The 27495-nt window shown below is 37.7% G+C and overlaps 1 protein-coding gene across 1 annotated transcript in view; it reads right to left on the reverse strand.

Annotated features, from left to right (window-relative positions):
- Window positions 1–27495, reverse strand: part of ADAMTS6 (ADAM metallopeptidase with thrombospondin type 1 motif 6) — a 149724-nt gene that overhangs the window by 23963 nt on the left and 98266 nt on the right. Inside the window, exons 12-19 of the mRNA XM_054397495.1 lie at window positions 22337–22482; window positions 20023–20086; window positions 12336–12438; window positions 11414–11547; window positions 9390–9513; window positions 8290–8370; window positions 2983–3146; window positions 2362–2500 (exon numbers count right to left, since the gene is read on the reverse strand). Of these exons, the coding sequence (XP_054253470.1) occupies window positions 2362–2500; window positions 2983–3146; window positions 8290–8370; window positions 9390–9513; window positions 11414–11547; window positions 12336–12438; window positions 20023–20086; window positions 22337–22482 (955 nt within the window). The remainder of the gene's footprint in view (window positions 1–2361; window positions 2501–2982; window positions 3147–8289; window positions 8371–9389; window positions 9514–11413; window positions 11548–12335; window positions 12439–20022; window positions 20087–22336; window positions 22483–27495) is intronic.

Consider the following 27495-nt stretch of genomic DNA (forward strand, 5'->3'; position numbering starts at 1 on the left):
CTGTGTTTTGACATAAAAGTATATCTAGCTCTACATCATCTAGATCTTTCTTGGATTAAGATGGAATATGATCAAACCCTGATCAGTCCATGTATCAGAGGTGAGCTAAACCAACTACTGTAAGAAGCATTAAAATGTTGATGCCTTTAAATTAAGTCTGTCCCAAAATCACTACATAGAAATAAATTAAAAATAACTTCCATACCAATATTTCTCTCACATGCCTATTGTCCATTTTTCACTTTCAGTGAGAAATTATTTAAATGATCAGTATCTTATTATCCTTTGATGTAGAGCAAAATGTAGCTTCTAAACACAGAGTTCAGGTAAACAGAACTTCAATAATGAACTTCACAATGAACCCTACAGAAACACATATGCATTGGTATAATGTCTAAGATTTCTCACACTTCATATTTCTAATAGACAAATTTTGCAGTTACAGTCTCTGTCTCTTTGCCTCCCTCCCTCCTCTTTTTCCTTGACTCAGCTCCTTTTTTAGAATTGTGTCTTCTTTTGGCATATGGTGAAAGGTGTTTCATAAACTGGGGAAAATAGCAGGTACTCATATGGAGAAAGCAGAGACAGATTTTTAACATGAATTACAGCTACAATGAAATATTTACTCTCTGGGCAGAGAGCTTAGTGAAAACAAGTGATCATAGTGTATTCTTACACTAAGCTTAAAGCCAGTGCCTGGTTTAGCCACCGTAAACTACCATAAAAACTTCAAACTAATAAATGTATGCAGTTTTCAGAAATTCACAAATCTTCCTTTAAAAGTTAATTAATTAAGTCAAAATGTTTTATTCTAGACAAGTGCCTACTCCTCCAGAGCCAATTATGTTTTCCATTTTATACCAGTGGACCTGTGAAATATCAGTAACCTGCATAACAAAAGATCCATGGCTAAAATCCTGTCTGTACCTAAATCAGTGGGAGTATTCCCATTACTTCAAAAGACCATTGCCATCATAAAAATAGGATTTGGCAGTACTTGCAAGGTCCTCATATCTGGAACTGCCTTTTTCTGTGAGCTAGGCTCTTCCTCTCTTCGTACTTCTTTAACACGTTCCTTTTCTTACCAGACTCGTTATCACTAAAAACAGTAGTTTAAAAAGCTACCTGCCACCTAGGAATCCAAGAAATTAACAATAAAAATATTGGAGAAAGTTGGCACATTCCTCCATTTTATTTCAAGACCTTCTCCACTGATCAGCACCAAAGAGAATTTGTGCTGACCTTTGTATATTATGCACGGCTACGCAAACATCTGTATTTAAACACCAAAGAACTAATAACAGCCACAGAAGCTTCTAGTAGAAAGATGAGTCATGATGGTTCTAAACACAAATATCTCTAGTACCTAGGACAAAAAAAATAAAACAACAAAACAAAAACAAACAAAAAAAAGAAGAAGAGGTTGGGGGGAAGCAGGGACATAAATATTTGTTCCAAATATTCTTGTGAAAAGGATTTAAAATGGTGTCTTTGACTTGCTATGGGCAGCACACAGTGCAGTATTGAAACTGAAATTCTGAGGTGAATTTAAAGTGCTCTCCCTTATCTTCTGAAACAGAGGTGTATTGGGTATTGGGCAGATGATGCATTCAGTCTCCAGAGAGAAGAAAGATACTGTTCACACAGTACTTCTACTCACCAGTTCTTGCAGCAGCAATGGTGTTGGCTTTGAAGGAAGCCAACTGTTCTGCTCTCCCAGCCAGAGGTAAAGAATTGCATTGGTGGCCACTAGAGGGAGGATTAGGAATATAGTAAATTGTGGGCAAAAGGCACCCATGATGAATCACATGGGACAACCTACAAATCCCCCACTGCTGCCAAAATGCAACAATTCTCAGATACTGCTACGGGCTGGGAAGTATAATCCAGTTGTAATCATCTGCTACAGAGGAACTGCCATTATGCATCCTAAACTGTGGTGGCTGGAGGGTAGGAGGGCTGACTAGGATCATGTGAAGCGTACCTACAAACACACGAAGACACATCCCTTTATTTACAGTTGCCTTATTTGCCTTCTGGTTTTTAATCTCCTTACTTAAAACTTCTGATGTCCTTTACCAAGAAAGTTCCTGTGAAAAGCAAACATACCAGCTTCAAGAGAATCTCAGAAGAAGCATCAGCAGATGGCACATTGTGCCAAGACACATTAACAAAAACATCTGAACATATTAAACGTACTTGAAAACAAAATCCATTATGATAAAATAAATGTTATTTCACTAAATTATGGTTTGAGGCATGTCTGAAAGAAAGATTCTCAATTAGTTACCAAGATAATTATGTAGTGAGGAGTATCCTGCAATTCAGTTTACCCTGTAGCTGGACTGTCAGGTGTCTTACCTCCAGCACAAGTGGCAGAACATTCTGACCAAGGCAGATGATTCCATGCAAAGCCAACTTCATTGTCTCCACTGCCAGTGCGAGAGATGGGAACATTGAATTTATATCTTATACCCAAATTTTGTTCCTGTAGCAGAATCTGTAGTTGAAAACAACTGGTTGTACCATTAAAACAGGCAAGCAGAGGGCAACTACAGTGACATTTAATCTAGTTGTGTGTTATGTCCTGTGGAAGGGGAAAAGTAATAAAGGAAGCCACAGTAGTGCTTGCAGATATTTCCAAAAGACCCCGGACTACCTTTTAAAACATATACAAAAGTAAAGTATTATTGTCTAAGGCGTGCCTTGTCTTCCCTCCCCCCCTCCTCCCCCTGCCCCTTCATAGAACTTCAAAGCTTCTGACAGTTCTTTATTCTTACTTGTTCTAAAATGCCAGTTTTCACAGAAATTAATGTCTTAATGGAAATTCACTTGAAAGGTGAATAATTATGTGAGGTCGAAGTTGTTCAAGGACATTACTATGCAAACATTCATCAGTCCTTACTGAAATCTTGTGAGGAGTGTTTCTCAGAACACAAACCCGTATTTCAAATTTTAGAAATACATTAATTATAACTTTACCATGACTATGAGATTTTCTGAAGTAGGGCCTAGTGCTTCCAAAGACTCTGGTTCATCTGTTGGCCTCTTGTAATGGAAAGCTGTTCCAGCAACATCAAACTTTCTTGGCCAATCAATAGTCCAGGCACCATTAATATAGTAGTCATCCTCTTCAGATTTTAAAGCTTAAAAAAAAATACAAGCCACCTAAAAATTGGAAGTAGCATTTATAATGGAGAAGCCACTGCAAATTAATCTACTAATCTGTAGCAGTATGTGAATTTAATCTCAGGTTTGCTACTGTTTCGAAAAATATAAAAGCCTTTTCTCTAGTCCTGGTCAAAGTGTGCCTCATTCAGTTTGACAATATTGCCAATATGCCATCTTCAACGTGCAGGCATACTTTGCAGATGTCAACATGCAGATGCTATATGGAACACAACAGAAGACCTCATGCAGCCTACAATGTAACTTCAACTTTCAAACCAAGCCTGTTTGCAATGTATGCAGTTCTATGTAAGACATATGTAGATTTCACTTATGTAAGATGTGTGTAGATCTCAACTATATAACAAATTATCAATCAAATCCTTATATTAAGAAGTTGGGGCATGGGGTAGGTATCTCAGATAGTGTGCAAAAATAAAAAAAAATTAAAAAAAGAAGGAACACTGAGTCTGATGCATGGTGCAAATTTTGTTGCCATTGTCCACTGTTTTTTGGTGGTGTTTTAGGTTTTGTTTTTTTATCCTAAAGCATAAATCCAAGATATTTCTACTGCAAATCCAAATATTAGCTAGTTGATCTGGTATTTTATTATTCTTAATTTACAGCCTTAAACCATAAAAGTGCTGTAGATAAAACATGTATTTAACTAACCAATTAAATTTTATAATTTATCAATCATATTAGATTAAGTTTCTAAATTTAAAATTGACCTTTTATCTCAAAGTATTCATCACTTGAGATAGAAAGTCAGTTTTAAATTCAGAAGTTTTTTAAACAGTTCTGCCTTGCACAGTCTTTGATTTATTCCCCTCAGCTACTCAGCATGATTCCATTTTATTCCAACCTAACCAGAAGATACAGGCAATCACAACCTACCCACTAGTGCCAGGGGAGGCTTAGACTGGACATTAAGACTCTTGAATGAGTGGTCAGGCATTGAAACAGGCTGCCCAGGGGGATGGTAGAGTCACAGTCCCTGAAGGTGTTCAAGAAATGTGTGGACGTAGAACTTTGGAACATGGTTTAATGGTCTTGTTGGTACTGGGTTGGTGGCTGGGCTCAATGACCTTAAGAGGTGTTTTCCTATATTTTCCTATTCTATAATTCTACGTGAGAGAAATACGGCGTTCATCACCTGGGCTGGGGAGTGACTTACTCTCACATGCATCTACAAACGTAATTATGCAGTAACTGATTTTTTTTTTGAGATAAAATACCTATTTTATCTCAAGGTACAGGCTGTTAATTAGATATTGATTTTATGAGTGATAAACTAAGTACACTGTTAATTAAATACTCACTTTTAAGTCTAAAAGTGGAAATTACCAAGTTATTCAGCATTCATATTTACTTTACATAAAACACATTCTTAAAGGCAGAATGATGGCTGGCAATACAACCGTGTCTTTTTTTCGTTGAGAGAAGTAAATGACTTTCTAGATAGGGAACAAACTCTCATCACAATCATGAGTCAGACAATTTACAGTCAAGTTTCACACTCAACTACGTCTGTGTGATTAGAGGGTCTACATTAAACAGGGAAAATGTCTCAGTGATGCTCAAATTTTCTAAAACAGATAAGAGAGCATTCATACGAGCAGGAGACAGAGAGAGACAGTAATGTTCTATTGCTGGTGGCTATATTCAGTAGGGATTAGTAACCATTTACATCAGCACTGTAAGGTCTGAAAAGGAATGCCTTTCCAGAGCATAAATTTTACTCCATTGACTTCCCTGGACTTACTTTGGAAGCACTCATGTCCTTTGAGTGAGGAAATCAGGTCTGACACATTCACTTATCAAAGTAATTTACATTTCTTATTGTCTATATAGGTTATGTAGTACAAAAAGGAGGTAGTAGAAAAAGTAAGTACAGGAGAACAAGACAAATTGCAAGCAGTACTTTAATAAAAGAAAGGAACAACACTATCTGTTTTACACAGGTATATAGAAAACTACACTACAGCTGAGCTTCAGCATTTTGTTTCACAAGTACTTTGTTTCTTTCAACACAGCCACAACTTTTATTCATCCTGCTTTTACAAAATCTAGCTTAATTAAAACAAAGCCTCCCAAAGGTCTCCCAAAGTTACGGAGACACTCTCTGACTGTACCCCTCAGTCCCAAACATTTTCTTGCCAGTATGTCTACTATCTGCTTAGGGCAAATAATGACATAAATTCTTCATTATTTGAGACAGATATATATACAAAAGCTCAAATACACAAGAGAAATGAGCACAGGAGAACAAACATTCTCATACATGTTTGCATAATTGATCATTCTGAAACTCTATGCTAGCATTTGTATGTACACTTTAACTACTATATATCCAAAAAGAAAGCAGAGCATTTTCTGTCCAACTGTCAAAGAAAAATGGATTTGCATTCTGTAAGTAGATTTTCCAATGTCACTTATTAGACACAGGTGATAGCCACACAATTGTGAATAGTATTGCAGTAGTACAGTTACATGATAATGGTGATACAGTGGCATAATGCAATTGTTATATGAGACAGAAGGAACAGGTTAACATCCTACCAAATCATTTATGAGAACTTGAGAATGCAGGAAGACCACAGAAAATTAGCACACCATACCCTGATGCATAGGTGGAATATAAGGGAAGATGTCACTCTGGATCAAGCCATTTGAGGGAAGGTAACAGCATTACTAAACATACCCTTCTGTCAGTAGCTCTGAAAAGAGACAGTTTCTTGTTGCTGGGTTATTTACTGCACAGATCAGAATAAAATACTGAATTATTTATGCCTGTGCAGAAATGTGATTTGCTTTTTCTGTCACAATACTAGGGAGCTATACTGGTGCTGAGATAGGGAGAGGGAGAACAGGTGCTGACTGAGCTAACTGAATTGGTAAATGTCTACCTGCAGCCTAAATTTGAGGCCATGGCTTCCAAGATAACCAGATCTCAGAATCATGGAATTTGAAAGCCTGCTAACTGAGATTAAGAAAGAAGAAACTTTGAAGCCGGTGTGGCATCTATAGATGAAGAGAGTTTTTTTCTTTTTTTATATACTTCCAAATGGAGAAACTGATTTCTTAGACTGTGGCCATGTATTTGGCAGCAGTGCACATAAAGCAAAATATAGTAATATGTGTAAATGGTTATTTTCAGATGAATCTGTTCTCTAATTTGGTTCATGGTGCAGCCACACAAACAGTGGTTCTGGAACAACAGAGGCATCTCCATAATGACAGAGAAGGAGCTGTGAAGTTGACACTGCCACTAAAGAAATATCCATAAAACAGTGTCACTGTGATACATGAGAAGAATTCCCTTCTCCAGAAATTGGTAACCCTAAAAGAGTCATCCAGTTTACACTCACAGAACAAAACATCCCATCACAAAACTAAATGGCCCGTGCAACTTGGTAAGATTATCTTTTATTAGATTATAATGGCACTTTTGAGAGTTGGAAACCCAATAAATGCCCTATTCATGCAGTCAGGGCTTCTGTGGTGTGAGGCAAGAGCATGAAACTCAGGAAACCCCTTGAAATTGTGAAAAGCACATTTAAAAAGTGTCCATGTACCACTTTGCATTTTCAGATCTATGGCCAGATTAAATTCCAATGAAGCTGTCTGTATTTTTTTATTTACATGAAAAAGCTAAATTTTTTAACTTCCATTTTATACAAATGGTGTCCCTCTAAATGCTCTTCCAGATCACTTTCCTCTGCTTATAAAACAGAGGAATAACAAACTTAATTGTAGTAGCTAAGTGTTATTTTCCATTTTCCTGGTTTTCAGCTGCACATGGAACAGTTCTTAGCAGAAAATGACCATGACTGGATGCACTGTGTGTCTCTCTCTCCCACCACCTCTGTTGACATGTCACCACAGGACAGATGACCAACCTTACCCACAGTATATTTTGACATGTGGAAGAAGCCACAGGGAGTGTGATTCTGAAAGAATAATAAGCACTCTACTGTTGGAGCAGTGGTGCTACTATTTCTGTAGAATGGAGGGAGATGGATTTTCTGCTGAAGAAGGGTGGGGGCAGACAGAAAGAGAAGTAGGCATCCAACAGTAAAAGGCATAATTATTATCAATGTATTTAGTTTAGAAATTAACGTACTTAGGAGAATAATTGCTATTTTAACTCACAGGCATCATAATCCTTTCCAACATATTAGTGTTATATGTAAGAACTACCTGGAGTACAAACTGACAAAAGTAGCCTTGTCAGCTGCTGTTCAGTCTAAAGAGGTAATAGCTTCTGGTGTTAATCTGCCAATTTCCTATACAACTAATCAGTTGTCTAAACTATTTTTGACCAAGAAATGGGTGTTCTTGCACCACTGTGAACTGACTGCTATGCAAATCAGGGTACAGACAATTTTAGAAATATGTTGTGAGTCTGACAATGTCAGACTTTTATGCATCAGTATTTTTAAAAAATAGAAAGCAAATTTAACAGTTACTTTACAGTTCTGATAAATTATTGGTGATGTTTTTATTCTGTATTCCTTAAAAAAGGAATAATAATCTAGACATTTAAATTTAACTCTGTGCTTTGCAACAGGTTTCTTGAATTACCGCTATTAAGAATCTAGGTTTTCTGCACCTCATTTTCCTTATCTATAAAACATGGCATCTAGTCCCTACACAGAAAGACTGTGGAATCGATACATTAAACTGCCTTAAAATAAGGAGACAGTATTGTTACCATTTAAGTAACTATGGATGTTGATGAATCATCATTCCAAGAACAGAACTGTGGTTTAAAATGGTGTAATACTCCAAGATCAGAGACTTCCCAGACCGTACACACTACCTCAGAGTGGGACAGTACATCAGCTGAGTGTTCCCCATCCACTTCAGCTCAAGCCTGACACTCTTAACCATACAGAAGTTGACCTAATTTTGCACAAAGTGGACAAGGAGGAATGATGTGATGTATTTAATTACCACCATTTAAAAGAATATATCCTAACCACTTGCTGGAACTGTCTGACCATAACCTAATATTAACAGATAATAATTTAATCTGCTGCTTCTACTATGCATATGGTTTGGCTAAACCAGAAAATGTACTGCTATTTATGTCTGCTATTTAAACCATGCTCTTACCAATGTAGTTCTTTGACATTGCCACTTCTCTTATTTCAATGTGCACTGAACCTCTTGGAATTTGAATAACTTCCATATAGCCTACAAGACAAAGGGAAAATATAATCGTTATTGCTTATGTTAATCAATATTAGTCATTAAAATAACCGTTAATAAATTACTTACTACTAAAAATTAGTATGACATACATATATGTGTACTTGAACACTTTCTTTCATGTGATAAAAAGGAAAACACTTTAAATCTTACATACAAATGTGATAGCAAGAACTCAGCATGTAGTCAGAAATTCATTTTTGAAGTGCTAATAAAGTCTTTTCAACAGTGTATCACAAGTAATTCCCATATAAAATGACTTTATGATCATAGAATAAGTCAGTCTGGGGACCTCAGACATTTAGTCCAACTTCTTGCCACAAGAAAGGTTAGCTTGTTGCAGGTTAGACCAAGTTACTCAATATTTTATCCTGGGTCATGAAAAACTCCGAAGATAGAGAATGTACTGCCTTTCCAGGCAACCTGATCCACTACTGGACTGTTCTTCTGGGGAAAGTTTTCCCTTCAATTTGGTCATCATTGTTCTTGTTCTTATAGCCACTGTCTCTTCTCCCACCCACCACTCTTGAGAGCATGGGTATTTGAAGGCTGATACTAGGTCCCCACTGAGACTGTAACACTAACAATGTCTATTTTGAGCTCAGCTTTAACCGAACTGCCTGATTTCATAATAAAATGACCTTAGAGACATTTTTGATGCTTTCTATTCTAAAATTTCATGTATGACTAAATATCAGATTCCATTATGCACATTAAAAATCATACGTAACACTACTCTGACTATACCACTGTACCTAAATATTAACAAAAACCCCACACCCACTTCTTTTTTAAGTGCATTAAAAAGCATAAGGGTTAAATATTCAGTAATGAAACATAATGCTGGATTTGTCCAAACTAATACAGAAAAAGGAAACAACAGGCAAAATGAGTTGAAGTGAATGACCAGCAGCAATGCAACGCTGAAAATCAATGCAGCACTGTTATTTGCCAAAGAGTCATCTAAATACATTGTGCAACACAATGGACACAGACGTGCATACCTCCTCTGGGCAATGAGTCATTGAAGAAACCTTCAATGGCTTCACATGTACTCCCATCTCCTCCACAAACACGGCATCGATCTTCCTTAGCATCAGACCCCAAAATATTATCACAACCTACATGCTGAGAACAAATAAGTACAGATGAATGTCTTGCACTAGTACATTATTTTTTTAATTATTTCTCTCAAGTTTGAGATCTTCCATTCTTTTTATTTACTCATTTTTAGACAATTGCTACTGTAAGTAAGTTTTCACTTACCAGAGAAGAAGATAAAAACAGAAGAATAATCCACATTTTTAGTTATTATCAAACTCTGATTAATAAGTAGTTTGTATTTCTACTAGGAAAGGATCTTACAATGTTTTACAAACAGTGTAATTATTACAGTTATAATAAATTGTTAGTGATGTTTTTACTTTGTATTACAAAAGTTAAGTGCATTGTATCTATATTGCTTTGTTAAGGTAAACATTTGCTCTGTGTTCCTTAAACGTATTCAGCACAAACAGTGTTATTGTTCCTAGAGGTATTTACAGCTTCACAGACCTTATTTCCACATCCTCCAAGCATAATTTGCAATTATTTTCATAAGGTTGAATGCTAAGTGTAAATGATTTCACTGCAAGAACAAATGCAGAATGAAACTTGCAGGAAGCCCTAATTACATGCTGTATTAGAGAAGATGAAAAAGCTTTAAGAAAAAAAAGATGCCTATATCTAATCATCAAAAGCACCTTGCATTTCTGGTTATCTAACTGACAAATCTGTGTACAGGGAATAACTATTAACTCCCTGGAATTTATTGATTCAACCCTACTACAAAGCTAATGAAAACAGACAGATTGATCCTTAAAACAAACAAACAAAAAGGCAAACAGATCAAAAACTGCAGCTTGCCGATTATTTTCTGGGATTGATACCAAAAAGGAGCTACATAGCTTTGTTTATTGTCCAGCAATATGATCTACTATCTGTAATCAGGTAACACACAGGTCATCATTAAAAGCTGAAATACTTTAAATAATTGACAAAATAGTATTATTCTAATAATTTACATTTCCAATTCACCAAGAAGACAGAGGCCCATCTTTTATATAGTTCATCCTCAAATTGAAGACTTCACAAAACTACTGAAATTTTTTTATAAATAAAGCATACAGAATTTCACAGGCTGTTTCTCTAGCTTTTTGTGTGGTTGTTAGTTTACTAATATAAGGCAAAGGCTTTTGATCTCATCATATTATTCAATAAACACGCATCTTCAGTCCTCAATTTAGTAAAGAACTTAAGCATTGGGTTAAGCTTTAGTTATGTTAGTGGTTTCAGTGAAATCAAGTAATTTTTTGTGTTCAGATTTCTAGACTTAAGTACATAATGAAACACTTTCCTAAACTAAAGTGGCAGTGGGATGTATATAACCAAAAATATGCCCACAGACCTCCAACTTCATTCAAATTCATGTAATGCAGTTCTATAGGAATCTTACAAGATAATCAGATTTTTAGTACATGGCAAATATTTGCATCATTACATGCTTTTTCTCCTAGAAATACAGAGCAATAAGCGTCAACTTTCTGTTTCAATTACATTAACAGCAGAACTGTTTGCAAACAGGATGAACTCATTAAGAGAAAAAGAGACTAAAATGTTCACAGTTACTCTTTTTCAGCCACAGTGGTATTCTAATTGGAATGATGGAACAGGCCTGGGAATGGTGCAAGGAATCTGTGCATCTCCTGTCACCCTTTCCACAAATTCTTCAACAGAAACCCGAAAGCAAGGAAAAAGATGACAAAATTAATGACTATACGAAGAATGACTAATGAGAAACTACTGGAATTATTTCTCTAATTTATGCAATACCTTTTTCATCATTTTTTCTCAGTCTTATGCTTTCATTAACAACTGGACCTGCCAACACTGCCACTTTATGTAAGCAATAAACAAGTACCATAATTAAATGTAGGAGATAACAGACAAAAGAAAGTAATCTATAAGTACTTCATAAAACATGTGTAACCTTGCATTCTCCATTGATACAGATATCCAGTGAATCTGCATTGCACTGAGTCCCATCAATTACTGCAGGAGCACGTTCAGTGTAAAAATTATAGCCTTCAGCCAAGCAGTTTAATGCACATGGTTTAACCCCACCTGGGTTGAAAAACAAAAGAAGAATGTAGTACTAGAAGTATATCAGGGTAAATTTCAAAATTGAGACCAGACTGTAACAATTAGGAATTCAGCCATATTGAATTACACTACAGCTCAGACCACGTGGTCACAACTGTATTTTTAAGGCTTTTAATATAAAAAACTAAGAGTGAAACTATTCAAGTTTGTAAAATACAAAAACACAAGGAGAAACATGGACTTACTCACTCAGGGTTTAGAAAAAAAACAAAATAATAAAATGGCAACCCATGACATTTAAACAACAGAAACATAACACAATTAAACTGTCTCAAAGAGAAAGAGAGAAATTACAACTGTTCCCTGCTGCAAAATACCCTGTTATTGCACAGTGCAATTATTTACGATTCAATTGCTAATGCAGTCTTTAGAGAAATTTTTACTTTGTATCTGTTTAAATATTCTTACATTAAGAAAGAAAATCTCATTGTGAGACTTTTTTTATATTGAACTCATCACGACAGCATGAAAGGCACTTACAGATCACCTAAGGAATCTCCAATTCTGTTGCAACTGCAGGTAGAGAAGGGCTCTGTATTTTTAAAGTGGAGTCCCTTCAATGATGTTAATTCCCCTTCATTGTAAAATGAGTAGAAATGGTTCTTCTAGCAACATTTTCAGCAATTGACAAGCCTAGTAAACTTAATTCATTATAGTCTAATCAAAACATTCTCTTTACATGCCACAAAACATTAATATAATTTTCAAGACTCCACATATGATAACATTTTTGCAAAGCTAACTGTTACCTCCAGTGTAGGGTTTCCAGTTGTAATACTTTCCACGGAAAGGCATATTGTCAAAATCTGCACATTGCTTTTCTCGAAAATCACGGGCCCCTGAAGGACATGGCTAAGATAACAAAAGACAAGACAAAAAAAAAAAAAAGTTAATTTCGTCAAAAAAGCAACTTAAATGTTTCTATGTCTATATTGCAAACATGATCATGATACAAGAGAACTGCAGGTGGTTCTCTGCTCTATCTGAAATTTGCTTTATTGCTTTACAGTTGAAGTGTATATTTTGCAGTCTTAGGCTAGCATGAAGTAACTGATGTAATTTAAACAAAAGTGTTATATAACAGTTTCCATAAAACTGGAAAATAGAATCATGTCAAACTATGCTTCAGAACCAATCCATCAGCTACCTCCCCATAAACACACATCAAAAACAGCTGAAAAAACCTAAAGAAAAATAATTTTTTCGAGAGCTGGAGTCTCAGTTATTCTGACCTAAGCAACTGTACTGAGACATGTTAATAGGATATATCAAGAAAAAATTCTTACACTTTGTAGAGAACAAGAACTGGTATGATTAGCTCTGATTTTTAACCAGACTCCAAGCATGAAGAAGTAAAAACTGATTTCATTTAAATTCTCCTTACTTTGCATTACCAATTACAAAACTGTACAGCAGAGATGTAAGTGAAATTCACCCTGGAAGAATTATAAAGAAATAGAATTCTTTGCTATTTCTCACTTTTTTTCATCAGCAGGTTCAAAATAATAATGACAACTGATGTTAAATACACCCAGAATTTAGATAGCACATTAAACATTATCAGTGTCTAAGTACCTGCTGAAATGGTAAGCTTCATTAGACAAAGTCTTTGAAATACAGATTAAAATAATTTTTAGGCTGAAAGAAAACAGAATGTGTTTAACAGAAATCAGAGGCGTTAATAAATATTACTATTTTATGAGCAAAAGAAGAGTCCGTTTTATGGCAGTTTTACCTGTCTTCCTATATATCCAAGACAGTTAGCACTGCTCAGGAATCTAAAATGCATTTAAGTGAAAGGGTCTTTATAAACATGGATGATAAAAATAAAATGCTCAATGCAAATATTGTGACCAAGCACACATACAGGTTGTCCAAAGAGGTGGCAAAATCTCTCTGGAGATATTCAGTAGCTCTCTGGGCACAGTCCTGGGCAACCTATTTAAGATTTGAGCAAGAAAAGATGTACAAAATGATATCCAGAAGTCCCCTTCTAAGCAAAGTCTTTCTTCCATCCTATTAAATATCAAATCAGTTTTGGCCACAATTCAAATTGCTCAAATGACTAGTTGTATCCATTTTTCTTCTTGAATGCACTTTTGGAAATTTGAAAGAAAGCCAGCTATACAAAAGTATGCTTAGGCTGCAATCTCACTGCTGACAAGAGCAGCTAAATGAACTGCATGAGCGAAGTCCCTCATACAATCTTACAGCTAGTTTTGAAAGTGCTACAGACTGAATCCTGGTTTCTTCTACAACTAAATTAATTACCCAAACCAACATACCAATGACATCAAAGCCTTCCTAAACCTGGTGTCTTTGGCCCTGAAAATACAAATCCACCCAAAAAATCAAATCCATCAATCCATAGTCATATCTGGAGATCTTCACCATAAAATGTTTCCATTTTATGGGTTAAGTCCTCTCAGCAAATACTGAAAAGCGTTAGCCCTCATCTCATTATTTTTCTGTTTGTCCAAAACATTAGTCTAAATACAACTTTGCAGTGGATTCAGTAAAGTTTTCAGGCAGTCCTGAAGACAGCTACCAACTGATAGCCTAAAAATCTAAAACATTCTGTAATCTGAAGCATACTATATACAACTTGTACGTTTGTTGTTGTTCAATTTTTCTGTAATATATCTCACCAATAGACAAGAATAAGTAAAACTAAATGCTATGATGTCCAAAAATGCATTCAACATCATGTTTAACAAACCTGATCACCTTCTATGACAAAATAACCTGCTCAGTTGATTGGGCTAAGTGGTGCACATCATCTACCTGGATTTCCCCAAGGCTTTCAATAGTTTCCTGCAGCCTCCTCCTACAGACACTGATGTGTTATGGGCTAGAGAAGTCCTCTGTGCAGTGGGTGAAGAACCAACCTGACAGGCTGCACGCAGAGTATGGTGGTAAATAGCTCTTTTTCAAACTGGCAACCTGTCCTCCTGGGATCAATACTAGGCCTAATACTGTTCATGAAGATTCATGAGTGATCTGAATGATAAAATCATGTGTACTCTGATGTTTGCTGACAATACCTATCTGAGTGGAAAACCAGACACTTGAAAAGGAAGAAACAACTTGTAGGAAGTCCTGGGTAGTCTGAAAGAGTGGGCTGACAAGAACCTCATGAAGTCCAGCAAAATAAAATCTAAGGTCTTGCACCTAGGGAAACAGAAACCAAGACTGCAGCACAGGCTGGGATCTTCCGGGCTAGGGAACACCTCTGTGGAAAGGAACCAGGGCAGGTTCTGGTGGATACCAAGCTCAGTATAAGTGAACCGTGTGCTGCTGCAGCAAAGAATGTCAACAGGATTCCAGGTTCCATCAGCAAGGGTTTCACCAGAAGAGATAAAGTCGTCATTATCCTTCACTACTCAGCACTTCTCAGGCCACATCTGGCATACTGTGTTCAATTTTGGTCTCCATAATACAAAAAAGATTTGGATAGGCTGAAGAGGGTCCAGAGAAGGATGACAAAGATGATGAAAGGGCAGGGAAGCCTGCCATATGAGGAAAGGCTGAAAGAAATGTGTTTGTTCATCCTTGAGGAAAGACCATTTAGCAAATACCTGATCACCACGTTCCAGTATTTAAAGGGTGGAGACTTTAATTTTACAATGAGTCATGTGGAAAAGATGAGGGAAAATGGGTGCAATTTACTCCTGGGGAGATTCTGAGAAAAAAAAAAATTCACAATGACAGCAATCAGACACTGGAATAATATCCCTAGGGTAGTGGTGGATTCCACAACACTGGACACTTTCAAGATTTGGCAGGACAGGGTGTTGGGTCATCTGGTCTAGACCATGCTTTTTGCCAAAAAAGGTTGGACCAGTTATCAATACTTGAGGTCCCTTCCAACCTGGTATTCCATCATTCAATCAAACTAATAAGTAGAGAAATAAAAAAAATGTTACTGTAATGTAATATGCAATATACATTTTTAAAACACCAGATCTTTGACATTGTCTCTTTTTGAATGTACTCTGGTCCCACAGCAAAAGTGCAGTAACTATTTCTCTTTACTGGGTAAATACTTTTTTACTTCACTTTTTTTCATACATTTACATGGATAACTGTGGTCAACCAAAACGCTGCTTGTGTTTCCAAATGCTCTTCTAGGAAACTAGAAACCATGAGGTAGGAATCTAACAAATGTGTGAGAAATTAAAATCAGGTCTGAAGGTGGTCCTGAGAAGAAGATGATGAAATAATTAAAATTGTGAGTTAAAAAAAAAAAAAAACACTGGCTTTAACAAGGGCATAGGAAAAAAATGAAATAAAAATAAATGATCTGAAGATAATTAACAAATCGCTGAACCATGTATTGACATGACATTGATGATCTTATCTCACCAAACATCTTATTTGACAGAAATGTGTTTACCTTGGAGCTTAAAGTGGGGAAGACTTTTCAGTAACTGAAATAATTAGTTTCCTGTTAACAAAGGCCTATACTACACAGCACAGAAGATGAGAAAGACAACCAGAAAGATGACAGCTGAAATGCAGGTATGCAGCTCCTTGCATGAATATGCTTTAGAAAAATCAGGAAAATATTGAAATATAGAAAATACTAAAATTATGACAGCAATAAAGAGTATCTGTCAAGGTATGCATAAGGAAGGAACAAAAAAAATTGCCTATAATCTATTAAAAGACTGAATAATGAGAATCTTTTAAAGGTATGCATACACACATACTTTTATGTATCTAAACCATTCACAGAACTTGTAAAGCAAAACATGTTCCTTGTCATATATACGGAGGCGTTTGCTTTTTCAGACGTGCATCAAATTAAGCTTCACGTCCTAAACGTGTTTTAAATCAGACAATTAAATACTTTAAGTGAGTAACTGTGTGCCTTGCAACTCCATCAACACTTTGCCCTTTGCGTTTTTTTTAATTAAAAATACTTTGGTTGGGAAAAATACATATATTTTTGTTAGAGACAGTGTGATTGGTGGTAGAAAATAAGTTTCTGATGAGTGTGTTCTACCACCCTTTTGTTTCCAGAACTCATTAGCTGGTATTCTTTTCTGCTGATCTCAATGTTTCCATTAGCAGATGCCTTTAGAATTAATAAGTCTTATACAGCTTTGGAAGCATTTGATGAGAAACAATAGGAGTGTGTGCACTGTGTCCAAAGAATTGAACTAGTCAAAAGAAAAGGCAAGAGAACTAACCCATCTCTGGAAGCAAAATGAAGTGAAAGAGTGTTTTTTGGTTTATGAATAGTATGAGCTTTACAGTTCATACTATTACAGCTAGGCAGTGAATGTTGACATTGCAAAATAAACTTCAACATAGAAGATGTACAAACAACATATTTTTCCTAAGAACAATGGCATATCTGCATGCTCTTAATGCTTACATTAATCAAACATACCATTCCGTAAAAATTGCCAAGCACAACGAACTATCATCAATCTTGAAACAAAATCTACTAGTCTCAGCAATTCTTAGTTATGTAGAACCCTAAATATTCCTATAAACCAAACAGACTACAATTGCTGAAACCATTAAGGCAGTAAATCTAAACTTATGTAAATACCAATGCATTTATGCACTGGAAAACTATACCGGAAATATATGCTAAAAAAAACTTATTAAACTGCAAGAATTGGCATTTACTAATTCAGAGTATCACAGTATCTCAGAGGTTGGAAGGGACCTGAAGAGATCATCGGGTCCAACCCCCCTGCCAAAGCAGGATCACTTAGGGTAGTCCACACAGGAATGCATCCAGGCAACTTTTGAACGTCTCCAGAGAAGGAGTCTTCACAACCCCCCTGGCAGCCTGTTCCAGTGTTCTATCACCCTCACTGTAAAGAAGTTTCTCCTCATGTTGAGATGAAATCTTCTATATTCAAGTGTGAACCCTGGCCCCCTCCACTTGACAGCCACTCCTGAGATATTTATCAATGAGATCCCCTCTCAGCCTCCTCTTCTCAAGACTAAACAGCCCCAGGGATCTCAGTCTCTCTTCACAGGGTAGACGCTCAAGTCCCCTAATCACCCTCATGGCTCTCCATTGGATTCTCTCCAGCAGGTCTCTTTCTTGAACTGGGGAGCCCTGGATGCAGTATTCCAGGTGTGGTCTTACCAGAGCAGAGTAGAGAGGTAGAAGAACTTCCCTAGACCTGCTGGACCTATCTTGATGCATCCCAGGATACCACTGGCTTTCCTGGCCACAAGGGTACATTGTTGTTCCATGGAGAACTTGCTGTCCACCAGCACTCCAAGGTCTTTCTCTGTAGAGCTGCCTTCCAGCAGGGCAGCCCCTAACCTGTACTGGTGCCTGTTATTTTTCCTCCCCAGATGTAGAACTCTGCACTTGTCCTTATTGAACTTCATGAGGTTTGCCTGCACCCAGCTCTCCAGCCTGTCCAGGTCACATTGGATGGCTGCACAGCCTGACAGGTGTCAGCCAACCCCCACAGTCTTCTATCACCAGCAAACCTGCTGAGGGTATTCTCAATCACCTCATCCAGGTCGTTGATAAAGATACTGAACAAAACTGGACCAAGTATCAATCCCTGGGGAACACCACTTGCCACAGGCCTCCAAGTTGACTCTGTGCCCCTGATGATGACCCTCTGAACTCTGTTGTCGAGCCAGTTTTCAATTCACCTGGCCCCAGTCTGCTGTTGCTCAAGATTTAAGACCTAGGTAATGTAATGCAAAGTTTCCTTTCCAGTATCTTTTTAAAATAAGTGATTGAAATATGAGTATAGGTGGGGAATTAATATTGGAATAGAGGAACAGAATTTTAAAAGATGCTGATAAGTTAGAGTGTGTTGGTTTGAAATAATACAATGGAGGGAAATTTCTACACTTGTATAAGGACAATCAACTGTGCAAGCACAGGCTGAAGGATGACTTCCTAAACAGCACGTCTTTTGAGAGGGATTTGGACATTACAGATCAACACAGAGTAAATAAATATTGTCACTCCTGTAAGAAAAATGCACACAATACTGAACCAAATAAATGGAATCCCATCACTAAGATCACAGACTAAGTTCAAAGTTATAGTTAACTGTGACAGATCTCAGACAGAATCCTTTGCAGTCTTGGGCACCATGCTTCAGGAAGATTTGCAGTACTGGAATCCAAAAGGCCATTAACACAGTGAGCCTTTCTACTCTATATAAGACTAAGTACAGATATGGCAGTAGTCTGCAAACACAGCACAGGCTCCCTTAGAAGGAACATTTTCAGCTGTCTTCTTCCTTCTTAATCCATAGGAAAACACATGCTATATTTTCACAGTATCACAGTATATCAGAGGTTGGAAGGGACCTCAAGGGATCATCAGGTCCAACCCCCCTGCCAGAGCAAGAAAACTTTATGAAAACTTTACTGACTGTAAGGATATTCAAGAATCCTAAGGATGCAGCCCAAGATGGAGGTATTTCAAAACAAGTCAGCTGCCTAGCCACCAGTTAATAGCAGTTTAATTACAGCTGATTTTGCCTTTGAGACAGGAAACAGCCCGAATGGCCTCCTCAGATAACTTGTAAATGTTCCTTCTGTGACTTTCTAAGCTTCCTCTCAGAATACAGAGAGAATAAGGGAAGAAAAACCAACTAATAAAAAACTATCTGAAAAGTGTCTGACAACAAGACATAAAATATTATAACATGATAAACAGTGCTAAATAATATCTGTTGGAGATAAGGATTTTAAATAAGAATGCCTGAACAAATTTACCTCAAAGAGTTAAGGGGAGGAGAGCTCCAGTGTGCCAATGTAAATTTTTAAACCAGTCTTAGACTGTGTGCACAAACTGATACAGTGTGAATGTATAAAAAGAAAGTATTTGAAAAGGACAGGTAAAATATTCTAGGTTGCAGTTTGTCATAATATCAATTACAAATAAACAGAAAAGCCATTAGAAACGTGACTGATGCAGGTTCAAAAGAAGGATAAATACTAATACTTGCATAAGAATAGGTTTTACCATCTAAGATGTTTTATGGTTCATGGTTTATTTAAGAGGATAGTGGAATATGCTTAGATATTGATAAGGCACTTAACTTAGTAGTACACAACACTTTGACTGAAAAACACAGAAACAAACCTGTACTAGTCTAGTGAAGCATACACTAAATTTATGACCTTTTTTAGACAGTCCTTTGCTCTGATGTAGAATGCTCCCCGTTCACCTTAAACATGGATGCTGAAGTTGAACTCACTTCAGGTGTTAATGTGAAGGCATTGGCTGGGTATGACACTGAGGCAAGGATCCTAACGTTCAGCAGAACACATAGGGTTGCCTGTCACATAGAGGTGTCCTACTGCTTCCCAACAAAATTCAAAATTAACAGCTTTTTCTAAATTGGGAAAAAATGCATCCATTGTTGCCAAAACATAAAACAGACCAGCTGATTATACTTTTATAGTCGAATAAAATTTACTTACGTCAGTATTACAGGAGCGATATCGCTTCCTTTCTCCAAGACAGTATTTGCCTCCACCTGAAGGCCTGGAAAAACATGTTTTATGTATTAATATATGTATTAATACAAACACAAGTTCATGAGATATACTAATGTATTATCACTACAAACACAAGTCCAAGAGATGTATGTTATATAAATAAAAATAAAATTGTGGAAGTATTAAGGTGAGATTTTAAAATATTTTGTTTAATAAGCACTGTGGCATTGATATGAATTGGAGCAGATACACAACAATAGTAGGCTCTTGAAAATCATGTATATTTAGTTTGCCTAGATCCCAAACACTGTAGCTCAACTGTATTTTGAACATTCGAACAAAAAAAGCATTTTTTTTTTAGTTATTTGCTTGATTTGTAAGAGAATGAGAAATGTGTAAACAACCTATGTGATTTTCTTTTCTTCTTTTAATCTTTTCATGTTATGCATTCAATACAATAAAAGGAAGAAACACTGCCTCCTAAATACTGAAGCCATAAAAGACTGTATTTTCCAGTTTCAGGGTCTGATTCTGATTTGAATTAAGCAGTATTAAATCTCAGCAAATTAAGCAGACTTCTATTATTGTGTATAAGAAACTGGCTTTCTAAATTCCCAAACTGTCCAAGAACACTGTTTATCTGCACAGAGGTCAAATAATGAATTTACACTGACTTAAATGGAATTGGAAGACTATTCAGACCTCAGCTCTTTGGCTCTTAATTTGAAAGCAGAAATGAAAAACATTTGTTGTTTGTTATCTAATGAAGAAACAAAAGAATTTACACTTAACTAAAAAGAAAATCACTACTACTTTTTACATTACAGATATTTGATCAGGCAATGCTATCCTTGATCCAAAATCATTTATTTTTTCCTAATGCAGACATACTCCCCCCAAATGCATTTGCTCACTGTACTGCTAAACATGTGAAGCGTAATCACCTTTCAACATACTAACCCATATAAATGGTGACAGGAGTAGTTAAAAAAAATCTTAGGAAATTACTCATGCTCCAAACAAACATCTCACTAGTTTTTTTACATACTGCTGTGAAAAAAAAATATCATTTATAATTCTCTCAGTAATACAGTCTGACATGTTATCAATGTATATGTATAATTTCTGCTTTTGAATTCATTAAGTAGTGCTATTTGCCAGATTTGATAGTTATTGCTAATACTAGAAGGTGAACCACCTTAAGCAGCAGTAATGTGACATTATGGTGCCTGCCTTGCAGAGTGCAGTGGAAAGCTGATGTACAGCCTTGCTTGCAAAACATGGGTACCAGCAACAAAGAACCTAAGTGCACAGAGATAAGAACAAAAGAAAGGAGTGAAAAAAGCCATGGAATGGATTTGCAAAGAAGGAAGCACAAAAGCTTAATGTTTTCAAGAAAAAGTGGCCTTAAAAACTAATAATGGTGATGGAAATAGAAATTATAGACCTGACAAGAATGAGTATAGAGTTACAAAACTATCCTTCTGTGATGACCTATAGCTGTGAAGAGGCAACCGCAACACTGCAAGCAGCGACAGGAAAAAAGGCAGTGATTCATTCATCAAAGAACAGCAATGGAAATAAGCAAGCATTCCTCACCTAAAAAGTACAGTGACAGTGAGAACACTTACCGGACACAGATCTTCTCTGGAACAGCACTCAGGACATTGGAAAGCAGACAGACAACAGGACCAGTACAGACACAAACAACAGATCAAGCTGTAGAGGAGAAGTTGGCCCCTCTTGAGAGACAGCAGATGGACCAAGAGGGAGTAGTGGCAAGAACAAGTTGCTGAATTGTTTTAAGAGTCAGTGTGAAGTCACGACTAAGTGTTGGTCATGACAGCATATAAATATATTGTATGTAACATAACGCAACTATAGTTTATATGTAAGCAGTAGTATGTAAAAGTTTGGAAATACTGTGCTGTTTTTTAATAAGTAACTAGCAATACTTATATTCTAGACAAGCATTTGAGATTAATGTATCTTAAAAAATAGATCTATCAAAGGGATAATTAGAATATTTTTTGTATGGACAACAAGTTGCAGAAAGAAATTAATTCTGGTTACTGCTAAATATAAATCCAGGTATCTTTTACAGTACATAAGATACATTAAAAATGTGCAGAGTATGTCTAGTGAACTTCTCCTGTTTAAGTGTTTCTGTCTGCTATTCTGAAGACGAATGTTGGCAAACTAGCAAAACATTTTTACAGATAACATGCAAAACCACAGTTTTGAATAATTTCCAAATGTGTCTTTTTGTTGGCTCTGGCTTACTTTAGCTACTTACGCTGGACTGTCACAGTGTCTTATAGATGAGGAGACTCCTCCCCCGCAGGTCCTGCTGCACTCTCCCCATATTGACCACGGACCCCAACCCCCATCTATGCTCTGGGGCCAAGTGCCAAAAGGTACGCACTCTCCCTGATAACACCACTGAAAGATTTCACAGAAAAACACAAAATTAGCTTCCAGACTGACAGTTATCTGGACAGAAAAAAATGTAAGGGTCAGGCAATGACCAATTATAGGCATTAGCATTCTCTGTGTAGATAACAAGACTAATATTTTACCTTTTCTAGCCATGTTTAGACATTGGTGAGGGTGTGTGTGATTTGTTAATTGTCTTCACTGTGTCTTGAATTATACGTCCCTAATACACACCAGAAGTTAAAGCAAAGATTTGCTTTTTACTTCATACATCCTCCTTAATGTTTCAACTTAAAGGAACTGCAGGTTGGTTACATACTTTTAAACATCAAGATTCATTTCTAAGATTAATTTAGCAAAACACCCTCCACTTGGGTCTGATGTAGGGCTTCAGTACACAAAATGAAAAATTCCTCCCAGTAGTATTTTAAAAACGTATTCCCTTACATTTTAAAAAAAGAAAGCTGTACAAGGTTACAATGGAAGAAGAATTTGTTGCAGTACTTCATTTATACTAACCCTACAGACATAATAAAAGTAGTGCCAAAGCATTAGACATGGTACAGAAAATAATTATGTAATAGTGACTGGCCACTTGTACATGGACACAACGAAAATGTGTTCTTCACTCATGCAAACGCTTAAAACTTTCCAATATTGTAACTTATGTCAGGCACACAAAATCACAGACAATTTACACAAAAATGATTAAGTGTTAAAATAAGTTTGTCATTTCCTTCATCAGAAAATTTTTTAAAACCATTCAGAAATAATCCTGGAGATCAAAGTTTGATCCACATTCTGATGCCTACTGCATCACTAAGAATCTGGAGTACCTAAGTTATATAATCCCTTCCCTTTATTACAGGCTGTTAGGTGACAAAAGTAGAGCACAGCTTCAGGTCTGCTGTGACCTGCATCTGTACATCACACTTCCAAAATGTGAGTAAATGCTGTTTAACTCCCTTGAATTCCCATAACACAGTATTGACCCTTTCCGAAAACAAATCCAGACAACTTCTGTGCCCAAAATTAGCAAGATGTATTTGGCTAAAGTGCTGCGACATGCACAGAAGACAGGGACAAGCATATCCCTGTTCACCCATAAGTAGTACTGTTGACTTTGTACTAATAAGTAAAAAAAAAAAAAGACAAGGAAGGTGGGACACACAAACAAGTAAATACAGCCATTCACAATGACCTGAACTATTCCAGACATTTCTGAAAGCAGCTGAAAAGAGAATTTAATTTTCAGTCACTTCTTAGGTAAAAAAAGTTTGATATAAACAAAGATTGTACAGATCTTAAACCCTTAAACCTTAAACCCTTAAACTTAAATGACAGTCTTTTTTTGGCACCCAATGTGGAACCTGAAGGTTCAAGACCACCAGACCAAAGCCTGTTAAAACAATTTTGTTATACACACTTTTTGTATTAGCTAAATAGTCCATTTTCACAATGTAGGTCCATCTGTTTGCATGGTGGTATTACATAAATCCTTAAAGCTGCTATTTGGATGCCGCATTCTTGTTTATTAGTAATTTTACTCCATTTATGGGCAAGACAGGGGAAGAGACTCTCAGCTTTTGACAATTTTGAGTATCCTTGGGATGTCCAAGCCAGCATGCTTTTGTTGCTGCATCTCCTGAATGTGGCCCAGGGTATTGCTCAGTTACACAATATTTTTCCAAGAATACCAACCAGTGATCTTCCCCAAGGTTGGGCAGTTATGACTGGCAGGGTGTGTGGGACAGTAAAGGTGTCTAGGGAAGTGGTCATCTTCAATGTTTGACATTTCACCTCTGAACAAAAGTAGAATTCTGATAAACTAGTAAAATATTTGGAACAATATGTTGCCAACCTGGCAGATCCCCAGAGACACAAATCACTGCAATGTGCTGGGGCCTTGCCAAGTCCTTTTCAACACTACTCAGCATCCTCAAAGGAAAGCGGTCTCTGAGGCTAAAGACAGACCAGTAGCAGCTCCAAAGAACCAGCCTATGATGGTATCAGTCACCCTTATCCAGAAAAAAAACAATACACAAGAAAATCAGTTCTCCTTATGAAGGACAATGACAAAATGGGGCCATCACAAGAACAGGACAAAGAGCATCTGATCCCTATCCCAGAGTCAGCTGTGAGTCAAATGAAAAGATTTTGGACGCCCTCCAGGCAAGCATATTACCACCCTGCTGTTGTGATGCTTGGGATAACAAGGTCAATAGTTTTGAATTAGAAGATAGGGAAGTCACACAGCTGGGATGCTTGTCTAGGGAAAGGGGCGCTGAGAAGGTGTGTGGACAACAGAGATCCTCAGTCTCTGAAAGCAACTTCTGTCAGGCATGAAGGAAAGGTACTCTTTCAAGAAAGATGTTACATGTCACCTAGGCAAGCAAACCACCATAGAGAGAGGTACCCAGTACCGGAGGGAGAAGGAGAAGGAGAGGGAGAGGGAGAGGGAGAGGGAGAGGGAGAGGGAGAGGGAGAGGGAGAGGGAGAGGGAGAGGGAGAGGGAGAGGGAGAGGGAGAGGGAGAGGGAGAGGGAGAGGGAGAGGGAGAGGGAGAGGGGAGAGGGGAGAGGGGAGAAAATAGAAAATAATATAAAATAGTAGTAGAAAACAAAAAATAATAGAAAATAACAGAAAATAGTAAAGAACAGAAAACAGCAACTAATAGAAAATAGAAAAGAACAGAAAACAGAAAAGAATAGAAAACAGAAAACAATAGAAAACAGAAAAGAATAGAAGGGCTAATCTAACTTATGATTCTCCTGAAGGAACCATGTCATTTTCACAAGAAGTGCAGAATTCTGACCAGGATTTGAAGGCATCTGCCTCCAGCTAGGTGGAGGAAAAGGACTATTTGGTTTACTGGACTGTGTGGATCTGATGGCCTGGCATACCATACACACAGGAGTGTAAGGCTCTAGTGCATACTAGTGCACAGTGTACCCTATGCCATCCAGCTGCAGAAGTCTTGAACCCATTTGTATTTCTGGGGTGACAGGGAAGTGCACTGGAAGCTGAAGAGAGTCTAACTAGAAATGAGTGGCTGTGTACACAAGCATCAAGCTAACTGAAGAACATCAAAATAACCAGCAGGCAGATCAGGTTGCTGAGACTGAAGTGGCTCTAATGGATTTGGAATGGCAACAGTAAGGACTAAGAATTTACAAGTCAGTGGCCTGTGACATGTCAGGCCATCAAGAAAGAGATGCTACACACAGATGGGCCCAAGATCAAATATTGGTTTTAAACATGGACACATCTGTGCACATTATCCATGAATATGAAACGTGCTACAGTCAAGCAAGCCAAGAGGTTAAAGCCTTTGTGGTATGGAAGATGACGGCTGAAACATGGACTGGCCTGGCAGACTGACTGCATCGCATTTCCACAAACCTGCCAAGGCAATGGTGGAAGTGAGCACTGGATGGCTATAAACCTACCCTGTGTCCCCTCTGCCATCACCCAGAACACCATCCTGGGACTTGAACAGTAAGTCTTATGGCAACACAGCACCCCAGAAAGAATTTAAGCAGACAATAGGACTCATTTCCTAGACAGCCTCATAGACAAATGCACCAAAAATCACAGTGCTGCCTGGGTGTATCACATCCCCTTATCAAGCACCAGCTGCCAGGGAAAATGAAACACTACAAGACACTGGTAAAAGCTACAGTGAAAGCAACATGGGGCGGGAACTTTAAACATTGGGACAAGCATTTGGCTCAAGTCCCATGGTTAGTTAACACCAGAATATCCGCCAATTGAACTGGCCTTGCCCAATGAAAATTCCCCTGTAGAAGAGGGTAAAGTCCCCATAGTGCACAGGAATATATTAGAGAAGATGGTCTGAGTTAGTTCTGCCTGAAGCAAAGGCAAACCCACCCAGGGGATGGCTTTTCCTCAAGAACCTGGGTGAACATGATGGAAAATGTTAGAAGATACAGAATTCAGCTCAGTACTGCAAGGTGATGCAGTTTTGGTGAGGACAGACAGTGAATTAAATTGTATCATGTTGATCACTAAAAACCTGTGCTGTATGTGACATAGATGGTACAGAATAAGGGATTGAAAATGTTCTGGTTTGGCTAGGACAAGGTTAATTTTCTTCACAAGAAGTTGGGAGGCACCACACTCAGGAGAGCAAGCCAACAGGGTATTCAATCATAAATAAAATCATAGAACGGGTTGGGTTGGAAGAGATCTCCAGAGGTCATATAGTCCAACACCCTCTGCAGTAACCAGGGGCATCCTCAACTAGATCAAGTTGTCCAGAGCCCTGTTGAGCCTCACTTTGAATATCTCCAGGGAGGGGGCCTCAACCACCTCCCTGGGCAACCTGTTCCAGTGTGCCACCACCCTCATGCTAAAGAACTTGTTCCTAACATCCAATCTAAATCTACTCTTCTCTAGGTTGAAGCCATTGCCCCTCATCCTAACACTTTGTAAACAGTCTCTCTCCATCCTCCTTGTAGGTACTCCTTCAGGTACTAGAAGGTCTCTATTAGGTCTCCCCAGAGCCATCTCTTCTCCAGGCTGAACAACCCCAGCTCCTTCAGCCTCTCCTCATAGCAGAGGTGTTCCAATCCCCCGACCATTTTTGTGGGCCTTGTCTGGACCTGCTCCACCACTTCTTGTACTGAGGCTCCAGACCTGGACACAGCACTCCAGGTGAGATCTCACCAGAGGAAAGTGGCAGAATGACCTCTCTGGATCTGCTGGCCACACTTCTCTTGATGCAGTCCAGGATGTGATTTGCCTTCTGGGCTGCAAGCGCACACTGTCTGCTCATGTCCAGCTTCTCATCAGCACCCCCAAGTCCTTTTCCACCTGGCTGCTTTCTATCACCTCATCCCCCAGTCTGTACTGATAGTGAGGATTCTTCTGGTCCAGCTGCGGAATCCTGCATTTGCTCTTCTTGAACTTCATGAGGTTCACCTGGGCCCACCTCTCCAGCCTGTCCAGGTCCCTCTGGATGACATCCTGTCCCTCTGGCATATCAAAAGCACCACTC

Source organism: Indicator indicator, chromosome Z (genome assembly GCF_027791375.1).
Source record: "Indicator indicator isolate 239-I01 chromosome Z, UM_Iind_1.1, whole genome shotgun sequence".
Classification (NCBI taxonomy): domain Eukaryota; kingdom Metazoa; phylum Chordata; class Aves; order Piciformes; family Indicatoridae; genus Indicator; species Indicator indicator.